This window comes from Lactuca serriola, chromosome 2, assembly GCF_051521515.1.
Source record: "Lactuca serriola cultivar US96UC23 chromosome 2, Lser_US96UC23_V15, whole genome shotgun sequence".
In the NCBI taxonomy this organism is placed as follows: domain Eukaryota; kingdom Viridiplantae; phylum Streptophyta; class Magnoliopsida; order Asterales; family Asteraceae; genus Lactuca; species Lactuca serriola.
This window is the reverse complement of record NC_136409.1, coordinates 8940463-8951844: the sequence shown is the minus strand read 5'-3', so window position 1 is coordinate 8951844 and position 11382 is coordinate 8940463. Positions and strand designations below refer to the sequence as shown.

General features: G+C 30.3%; 1 protein-coding gene across 1 annotated transcript; it reads left to right on the top strand.

Moving 5' to 3' along the window:
• Nucleotides 1-674: 674 nt before the first annotated feature.
• LOC145089004 (uncharacterized) lies at nucleotides 675-3848 on the top strand. The gene is made up of 3 exons (XM_079027509.1): nucleotides 675-698; nucleotides 2161-3281; nucleotides 3395-3848. Exons 1-3 carry the CDS (start codon nucleotides 675-677, stop codon nucleotides 3846-3848), a joined length of 1599 nt encoding a protein of 532 aa, XP_078883635.1.
• The last annotated feature ends 7534 nt before the right edge of the window (nucleotides 3849-11382 follow it).

Sequence of the window (11382 nt, the reverse complement as noted above, 5' to 3'; positions counted from 1 at the left end):
AAAAATGCAACAGCAAAACACAATTCTTTCACTCCAGCTTCCCTTCTCAGATAGAGAACAAAACATAGATCGACGATTCAGTCAAACCTCGTCCTTCTCCGACCAAAGCTGCGTTAACATGTAAGCATCTGTTTCGTCTTTTTTTAAACAACTTGATCGATTGTAACTGATTTCGGTTCCTTGATATGCAAAATCGGAGAAAAAAACCATGCTTCATTTTTCCGATATTACTTCTCTATCTTAAGATTGTTTTTATATCATATTTTGATGTTCTTCCTTTTTTTGCGTCTACTCCTCTTATTTTTCATGTTTTATGCAGGTTTAATTGGTGGAGAAGACGATGTATAAGTTCTAGAAGGGTTCGATATTCAAGGGGTGTTTGATTGTGATGAAGGGTTGCATTGTTGTACAACACATAAAGTATTTAATGAAATGCCTAATTGAAATAAGTTATTTTAAGTTAAAAGAGTTTGTTAAGATTTAGGAATGCTAAATAAAATTTTGTTTCAATATGTTTCAAGTATTGCTTATTTTCCATGATTTTTGTTTGTTCTACTTAATCGAATGATAAGATTAATGGTTTCAATATGATGCAATTTTTTCAGTTTTCCCTTTACTAATTTTAACTTCTTAGCACTGTTCATTACAAGTTGTCATGGGTAATGATAAGATTAATGATTGGATATGGAAAAGAATGTGTAAGTATTAAGGTGATATTTTCCATACATTGTGTATCACGGAAGAAATTCCATTTAGCAGTGGTTGAATGTGTTGTTATTGTGATGATGAATCAATGTCATAATAATTTGATCATATTTGAAAAATTGGAAATCAATAGCATGATCTTTATCTATAAATGTAATATATTGTTGATTATTAGGTAAAAATAAACCATACTATTAATATGAAACTATCCATCATTGAAAGTTTTTTTATGGTTTTATCCAAGTGTTATATGTTTATACACTTGTATGCATATTTTTTAAAGAATTGATGTAAATTACATCATTTTGAATGTTTTTATAAAAAATATAATTTTATAAATTAAATGGTAAATCATAAAAAAATTATTATAAAAAAATGTTGTTTGGATATAATATAGTCATTTTGCATAGTCAGTCAAATACAAAATCATACAAAAAGTTTCGGTTAGAAGTTAATACATTTAACTCTAATCTAGTCAACAACTATCAAACGACCTTTTATATTGTTATTTTGAGAGAAACATAGGTTTAAACACATTTAGCAACTCCAAACCGATTCATTTAAACCCAAAAGCCAAAAGAAAAATGTATATGTTTTCGTTTAAGACAAAATTGAACTGAAAAAAAATACTCACCCTAGTATAAGGTGTGTATGTAACATTTGATGTGGCACACAATTCTATAAAAAAAATTAATATTACTTTACGAGTGCCTACCTAGCTTTCTAACAAAACTAGAGTTTTTATTAATGGAAAAAATATTTACCATATTAGTGTTGTTTCAAAAATATTTACCAAAATGGTATTACCTTAATTTTAATACTAATATTATTGTTTTTTTTTTTAAAAAAACTCTTTTTTTGTCCCTGGAACGTTGGAACGAGATCAGAAAAAAATCGTAAACCCAACTAGGGCTCCACCTCCAGTTCTGTCGTAGCATCCTCCACCATCGTCGGCTGCTGCACCTCCTCCATCGTCGCCGGCTGCCTGCGTATCCTCCCTCTTCGCCGGCAACCTGCAAGGTATGCAAAATTATCGATTTTGTTTCCGATTCTTAAGTTTTCTATTTGCTTCTGGATTCCAATTGTTAAGTTTATGGTTGCTTTTTGCTTCACTATTCTTATTTGTCTCGATTTTTCTTCTAGTTAGGACGAATTGTTGATCAATTTTTGTTTTGATTATTTGCTTTGATCAATTTATGTTTTGATTATTTTGCTTCTGTGAATGGAATTGATTGTAATAATGTTATTTTCCTTCTGTGAATGGAATTGACTGAAATAATGTTATAGCTTGTTTTTCTGGAAACCTCCTCTATCGTCACAATTTGTTTTTTTTTTTTTTTCAAAATCTTTGATGGAATTGATTGCAATAATATTATTATGTTTCTTTTTTCTTGTTATCACAAATTCATATGATCATTTTTTGATCAATTTTTACTTGTTTTTATTTGTTTGTAGATGAATTCTATTATAGACATGATTGACAATGAGAATTTTTCTATAATTTCTCAAGCTGTTGTTGTGACTACTGTGATGAATATAGACAATGATGTTGAGTTAAATGAAATATTGGAAGATGAAATTGGAGATGAAGATGATGATGAAGCATCTTTTGACAATAATGTTGAATTACCTTCGACTTTTACTAATATGGAAGGAACAAACTTGACTATCAATGAAAATTGGAGTATGACACAATCAATGAGTAAGAATGATTTTACCCGAGAGTTGGGAAAAGATTCTTTCAAGGATAAAGAGGAACTTGTTAGAGCAATCAAGATCCATAGCATTAGGACACATAGACAATTTGAGGTCATTGAGTCACGCCCAACTATTTGGACTCTAAGATGCAAGTTGTACTTACAATCTGGTTGCAAATGGAAGCTTCATGCAAGTAAACGTAAACGTAGTGGTTATTTTGAAATCACAACGTATACCGGTCCGCACACTTGTTTACACTCTAAGCTTTCTCTAGACTATCCGAACCTAAATGCAACCTTAATTGCTATGGAAACTAGACACCTTATAAAAGAGCAACCTTCTATAAGTATTCCGACTTTGAGAGCTAAAATAGTTGAAAAGTTGGGCTATACTCCTTCATATAAGAAGGTTTGGGTTGGAAAGCAAAAAGCAATTGAACATGTGTTTGGAAACTGGGAAGAGTCTTATGTCGCTTTACCAAAATATCTAGGCGCACTTCAAAAGTTCAATCCAAGGACTATAGTTGAATGGTGTGTTTCAAGATCGAACGATGTGGATGAAGTTGAATTTAGGCGTGTTTTTTGGGCCTTTGCTCCCTCTATCAAAGGGTTTCACTATTGTCGACCAGTGATTACCATTGATGGTACACACTTGTATGGTAAATACAAGGGTAAGATGCTATTTGCAATGGGAGTTGATGGCAATAATCAAATTTTGCCACTTGCATTTGCTATTGTAGAAAATGAATCTTATGATACTTGGGATTGGTTCCTTTCTCATGTTAAGAATCATGTGGTGAAAGACCGTGAAGGCATATGTCTAATATCTGATCGTCATGGTGGAATTCTTAAGGCTGTCAATGAGCATGGATCTCCATGGTTAGAGCCACATGGTTTTCATAAGTATTGTTATATTTCTTTAACTATTATTTTAGGACATTTCAATAACTTGCTTCATTAACTTACATTATTTTTTTTTTTTAATTTTAAAGGTATTGTTTACGACATTTCATCAACAACTTTTATGACAAGTTTCGTAATTCAGAATTGAAAGCTTTAGCTTATCGTGCCGGGAGTCAGAATCAAATTCGAAAGTTCAACTCCATTATGGAAGGAATTGGGAAGTTAAATCCACATGCTCGAGAATGGTTGGAGAGTCATCCACTTAATAGATGGACACTTGCACATGATGGTGGAAGAAGATATGGGTTGCTCACAACAAATTTGTCAGAGATTTTCATAAGTGTACTTAAAGGTGCCCGTTTCTTACCAATCACAGCTTGTGTACAACTTACATTTTATAGAATGGTGCATTATTTTGAGGTGAGACGTCCTTTAGGATCTAGCTCTCAAGCTCATGGAGATGCACATACTCCACATGTTGTTGTAAAACAACTAGCTTTGATGGCAAAATCAAGTGCACATTCCTTAAGATCTTTTAACTGAGAAAAAGGTATATTTGAGTTGATAACTCAAAGAGGTCGAAACGTACAAGTAGTTAATTTGGATAAAAAAACTTGCACATGTGGTAAATAGGAGGCATTAAAATATCCTTGTTCTCATGTCTTGAGTGTATATGCCAAACTCTCTTTGAATAGTTGGCAATATGTTGATAGATGTTACTCGATTGAATACTATTATGCTACTTGGGCATCTGAGTTCTCCCAGCTTCCTCATGAAGCGTACCGGCCACAATCACAATTTAATGAATTACTTCCAAATTTAGAACTATTACGAAATAAAAAAGGTCGTCCTCGTTCAACAAGACTAAAAAATGGCATGGATATTAAAGAAGGAAGAAATGTCAATCTTTGTGGAATTTGTAGGCAACCGGGACATCATCGAAAACGATGTCCGTCTATCTCAAGGCAATTTAAAAAATATATATATATTTTTATGGCATTTGTTATGGTTATTCTCTTATTATTTTTTTTTACGGGTAATGATTTTTTACTGGTTCAAGATGAAGCTAATTGTGATGTTTTTTTTTTGTAATAAACAATGTTGGAGTTTTTTTTTTGTGGTGTTTTTTTTTTGTAAGAAACAATGTTGAGATGTCTTATTTTTTTTTTCACTTTAAAAACATTGTATGTGAATGTTGGAATTTTTGCATCTTAAAACTTGATTATAGTGGTGGTTTTTGATTATTTTTTAATGTTGAGGCTAAAATTTGATGGTAAAAAGGTTATATAAGAAAATTGGATATTTAAATAAAACTGAAAAAATAAATAAAAAAAACATATATTTAAAAAACAGTAAAAAAAGGATAAAAAAAACAATAAAAATGTGGAATAAAAAAGAAAAAAAATAAGATATTTAAATTAAAAAAAAAACTTAAAAGAAACTAAAAAGTAAAGAAAAATAAGAAAAACAATTAAAAGGTGGAATAAAAAAGAAAAATAAGATATTTAAATTAAAAAAAAAAAAAAAAAAAAAAAAAAAAAAAAAAAACTGAAAAAAAAACTAAAAAATAAAGAAAAATAAGAAAAACACTAAAATGATAAATAGTTTTGAAAGAATAGTAAAATGGTAAAAAAAAATTTCTATCCATCCTATTATGGTTAAAAACTCAACAAAACTAAGCTAAATTAAATTTATGTATTATATTCGGTTCAACCGATTTATCAGTTCCGATAACTACTGACATATAGATATAACTTTAATATAATTTTTTCTATGAAGGAAGATACTGTACAGTCATAACATATCTAAAATAATATTTATATTATTCATAAAAAAACGAAAATGTGTAAACAGATCACAAATTCCAGTGGAACGTGATAGATAGATGGTTGGTTTCCATATTTTGTGGTTGGGTGCACATCCAAGAAAAAGTGAGCTAACAATGGACCACTTCGTTCTAGATTTTTTTTGGTTATTAAAAAACTAGTTAATTATGATGAAATGGTAAATTTCGCCTGTATGTTTATTAAAACATTATTGGCAATATATGATAATATGCAAATTTAATTGCCTTTATTGTTTGTAAAATTCAGAATATGATTTGTTATATATGTTTCAAATATTATTGACGCATAAGGATATAATTGTTCAAGAAACGGATAAATAAATTTGTTTAATAGAACTTACAATAATCCAATATATTGGGGATGTAAAATTTGGCAGATATTGCTAGATTCCGGGAAAAAAAATGGTGGCAAATTCCCCTAATTATCATTCTAAGTAAATATGAGAAAAACGGAAATCATTAAAATCAAATATTCTATAAAAAAACAGAATAAAATGAAATAAGCAATTAAGTTGAAATGGGAGAAAATTGAAAATTGACGGGTTAAACGTTGAAATTCTATGACGATGGGTTGTCAAACCGTTTTCGGCTAATTGATAGGGATTCTGTCCGTTGAGAGGTTTCTAATAGTATAAAACGGACCTCCAAACCCCTAATGGGTACAAAAAAATTGTACATTTTTAAGTTATGTTTTTTCTCCATTAATTTGTTATTGTCCTATTTGTTCATGAAGGCTTTGCAAAGTCTTCGATATGCATATGGTGGACATTATTTATCGTTGGTTTGATTTAATATGTTGTCTAGATTTCTCAATTTTGTTTACAATATTATTGAGTTTATGAAACCTCAGTTTACGAAGAAGGTGCAAGGTGAAGAGAAGTTGAAAAAATAAATAATGATTATGAATTGACAAAAATGTCCCTCGTCTAACGACCACTTGACTAACATATGTAACCTCAATATATTCTAGAGCCGAAATCTAAATTTTAATGTAATATAGAAAGATTATGATGTCAATTCAGAAAGAAATCTAAATAGAAAATTTATGATGTCATTTATACATAATGGTGCATTAACCAAAAATATTCAGTTGTTAGATCGTTCACATATGAAAGTCTCACCAGTTTATTAAATGCATAAATATAGATTCACAGCCGTACTTGTAGAATTTTCATGTAAAATCAAGTATTTTCTATATGATTACGTAAACATATGAAATTATGAATCAAGAATCATCTATCTTCCTTATATAATTATCATAGTAACTAATAATTGATTATGGTGATCTCAATAATGAAAGCTATTCTATTACTAGTTAAATAATATTCTTAATACTTACAAACTCAAATATGATATTAATGTTTATATATTTATAATATTTAACTCTAAGCATATTCTATTTGGTGGTACTTTGACATATTTATAAACTTTTTTTCTACTATTAAAATAAATTCTATTCAATTTTAAATTTGAATAAAATATATTTTCTCATAAAAAATCAATATAAAAGAGATTAGTAGCTAATCTAGAGGATTAGTACACCTAATCCCAAGATTAAATATGGAGGATTCTTTCAGCATTTTTAATTTCCAATTTTATATACTGATTTTTTTTATTGAGATTAACAACTTGATGAACTTAGTGCACACGTCTTCATAGACATGTTCCCCGAAATCACACCCAATTACTATTATAAACAACTTAATGAAGTCATTATGATAATAAATAAATAATTAGGAGATCGTATAACAGATATTTTACGAACAACTATATCATGTTAAAAACTATGTTATATTATAAGTATATTGGATGCTCTATTATATGTATATTGTATGCTTGTTAATGAAGAATTTTATGATATTAGCCTAAAAGATAATAATATTACATCTTGGTATATATCGAGGGTGGTGGTAGATTTTTGGGAAGTATGAGTTTCGATGGTATTTATGAACATATTATTATCCAGTTGTTATATAAATAAATGATGTGTGGTTTATGTAAGAAAATATGTGTTAAATGAAAAAAATAATTCTTTCACTGTCTTTTAACGTGTATAATGTATCAACCTCCTAAGAAGTTGACTAAAATAGGTTAAGAGAAGAGTGTGCAGTCGATGTTTGCGTGATGGTTTAACATTCATTTTAATTTTTGCATTTTTAGGCCAATTGATTTGAAAATGTCATTTTCCGTTTGTTGCAGTAAATGGAGATGCTGATTATTCCATTATTGTCTTTTAGTAGAAATTTTGGTGCTCAAGATCATAGTGATGATCCATAATTTTATCGTTAATAACAAACATGATTAGAATATAAGTTGCATAAAGTATCCATAGCCGATTTTCTATGCTTTTATATGATATCGATGGTTTATAACATGTTAATTTTTACCGTTAATTATGAGTGAGCGCGGTACGGTTCGGTGCGGTTATTAGTTAAAACCTCACTACTAACCGTAAATGCAGCTAATCAATTTTCAAAACCAGTTAATCCATTTTCAAAACCACTTGATGCAGTTATTAGCCAAAACCTAACCACTATCACATATCACAAACTTTTCTTTTGAATTAACTTTTCTCTTTTGACTCATAATTCATGTTGTTGTTGTTGGTGGTGTTTTTAATCCAAAGAAAACAATTGATTTTTTAGAACAAAGAGAAAATGTCATGTTTAATTATTGTTAGTAAACACATATATCAAAATTTATTTGCATGATGTCTAAATATTGTAGTATGTAGTGAACGACAATCTAGTTTGGCTTTATAATGTTCTCATATTGTTAGTAAACATTTTACAGGGAATACATGTTATACAACTACGGATTTCATAATTATTACTAATTGTATAACGTTATTTATAAAATTATCCATGGTATATTAGGGTAATGTTATGCCTAATAGTTACCCTGTCGAACTTTTATGGATAATATATTGACAGTTATCATGCTGACTTACCCTCCTGAGAAACATAATACCCAGTCGTTACGCTAGCCAAACTATTAAGGAACATCATATCTAGTTGTTGCCCTCACCAAACTTTTTAGATAACATAGTACCTATTGGTTACTCTGCATAAAATATCTAGCTGAAACAAATTACTATAACTTATATATATATATATATATATATATATATATATATATATATATATATATATATATATATATATATATATATTGGCGGATCCAGAAAGAAAAATTAAGGGTAGCACAAATTCTTTTGGGGTTGAACTACTAAAAAAAATTGTTTCCAAATGAAGTTTCCATTACAAAATCGTCGCTAAACCGGTGAATTTACACTAATTTTAAAATTATCGGTCTTTGTGATGGATTGCTGATGGATTAGTGACGGATTACCAACACATTTGTGACGGATTTTCGAAAAAAAAAACACGAAATTTACATTTGACGGGAAATTTGGAGGGGTAGCCCGGGATACCCCGGGCTACATAGTAGCTCCGCCCCTATATATATATATATATATATATATATATATATATATATATATATATATATATATATAGAGAGAGAGAGAGAGAGAGAGAAAGTGAGAGAGAGAGAGAGGGATATATATATATATATATATATATATATATATATATATATATATATATAAAATAAGTATAACTTATAAAATAACAAGAGTAAAACAACAATACGCGATATGATGACAACATAATGGTTAGATGAGACACTCTTCATCTTTATCTAAATAACCTTTAGCTAGCCCCGCCCTATAATCATTAAATCTTGAGTGAACAGGAAAAGATATTTATAGATCTATACGAGGTTGACACATCCACCTATAGTTGCTAGCTATAACCTGAAGGTCAAGTCGAAGCAGGCATAACTTTCTAAACTTTGGCGACTTCTGATGAAGTGTCATCTCGAGGAGTAAAACAGTTATAAGCTCAATCGCAGGAACTCATCGTAACATTGTTGGCATTAAGTATCTAAAAACTACTGCTAGGAATAAAGCTAAGAAAGTAGTAATAGCTTACATAAACTCAATGATGTGAGTTTAGGATTATAACAATACTAACACAACAAAAAACCCTATAAAATGTTTTAAAGCATACAAACCTATTAACTCACCAACATTATATTGGTCTTTCAAAACCACATGTATTCTTAGGACAATGAGTTCGGAAGAGGACGGAAGAACGACCGGAAAACTATGTGTTATGTTGTTGTATTTTGCCTTTGTGATGTACATGTACCTCGAACATCTATGTAATATTTATTACTTAATAAAGAAGAAGTAATGTTGGTATGATATTTTCGTGTACACATATTTGTATCTGTGATCCAACGTCTTAACGTCACACAACCCGACGTTTTCGCCGTCGGTTGGGGGTGCGGCATTATTAAACCCTTGCTTAGAATATCAACATGAAGATGATTTGTTATATTTTAAGTTTTGAATATCAATATAAAAAGTTGGATGATTCAAGGATCGTGTATGCAAAATACTTTCAAAATTTTGTGATTGCAACCCAATTAAACTAGAGTATCACAAAATCCTAATTTGAGATAATCCAAGAAAATCAACTTGAATTTACAGGCCTAATTTAAATCGGAAAACACTAAATACCATACTTGTGTTGTGTTATGTAGAGACAATGATCGCAGAGAGAAGAAACAGTTTTTTGTATGTTATAAATGTTCTGCAATGTTCAACTCTTCTTTTATATGTAGAAGATGATGGTTTTAGGGGTGAAACTAAGTCTCTTTTTAATGGACACAAACATTGGGTCTTTTGGTTAGAAAATTCAGCTCACCCTATAAAGATTATATTTTGGGCCCTAAACCCGCGCTAGGATATCTTCCCCTTGGATCATGCGAAGGTCGTTGCCCTTAGACCCCGCCATTGACGATGCCTCTTAGAATCCTACAAGGGGCGTTGCCCCCGGACCACTGTGTTCCGATTCTTCTTAAGTTATTCGAGTGTGTCGTATGTACCTTTTTCTTCGGAATATAACAAAAAGGTACTCAGTTTGTCTCAAATAGAAACTTGGCTATGCTAAAATATAGATGACACTAAAATCACAACATGAGTTATAGACTTTTACCTTGTTTTATGATATCCCATTTGTAATTTGTGTTTTATTTCTTCCTCTTAATTTTCTTAAGAATACAAACACTAGAATCATACCTTATTGCATACACTAGTATGGGGTGGTATAAACTAAAAGTATGCTTATTGTCCGTGGAATTGATGGTCAAGATAAAGTCAACTTTTCCTTTTATGTGGAAATTCGGGAAAATATACAACCTAAGAGACTATTTTTTTAATTTAGACCTTGTTCGGTACACATCCTTTCTATTTTCCCTGACACTTAAGTCATGTTTAACTATCTATCAAACTTGTTCCAACCAACTTATGTATTGATTGCCCAAATAATGTGATTCCACTTATATATAGATTTTATATACCATCCATAGACATTTAAATAATAAAACTATTATAACTTTATGCACTATAGGACTTTTTTGATGAGTCATATATATCTACTAGTCACAAGAAAGTTTCCTAACATACACATTTTGTAAATACATGACTAGACGAAGGTTTCAACTTGAACGTTTGGCCCAAAAAATAGTTAAAACCTACATTACTTGCGATTTGATCATTTTCCACATGTTTCTCGTCAATTATAGCAATACTCTACCCTGATTTTCCAAACATAAGGGTAGACGGAGTCGGTCTCTGGCTAGGAAAGGTGGCTAACGATACCCTAATACCTCCATGGGAATGAAATAGATGATGGATATGTTCCTTGAATGGGGAGTTTTCGCAGGTTACTCAAAATGTGATATTTTTTTCATTGTCTTTGTACCCAATGCTACCTTTTTCACCATTAACCAATCAAAGTTACCAAAGGGATTCTAGCCCAGCGGTATCAGGTGGTGCACTCCCTCCTTGAGGGTTCAAGTCTCGTGGTGGACAATAGGTGGAATTAGATGTTAATTTATGAGTGATTATTATATTTGTATTTGCTGGTTCAAAAAAAATGTCAAAGTTGAAAAATATCATTACTATTATTATTTTAAAAAAAATCCACCAATATAAATACCTATCAATCTTTAAACAAACGACAAATAATTCCATTTTATCTCAAATTCCATTCCACACCTCTCCAGTTCCATTACACACATCTTTAATTGCATTTCACACCTTTCCAATTACATTCTAAGTTAATCCAATTCGACTCTATGGATTCTCCTGGCAAATCC

Bases quoted from the DNA above. Each gene is read 5' to 3' on its own strand.
- LOC145089004 (XM_079027509.1), top strand. From the start codon at position 675: ATGATTGGATATGGAAAAGAATGT. The intron at 699-2,160 runs GTAAGTATTAAG...ATTTGTTTGTAG, and splicing joins TTGGATATGGAAAAGAATGT to ATGAATTCTATTATAGACAT. The intron at 3,282-3,394 runs GTTAGAGCCACA...TTAATTTTAAAG, and splicing joins AATGAGCATGGATCTCCATG to GTATTGTTTACGACATTTCA.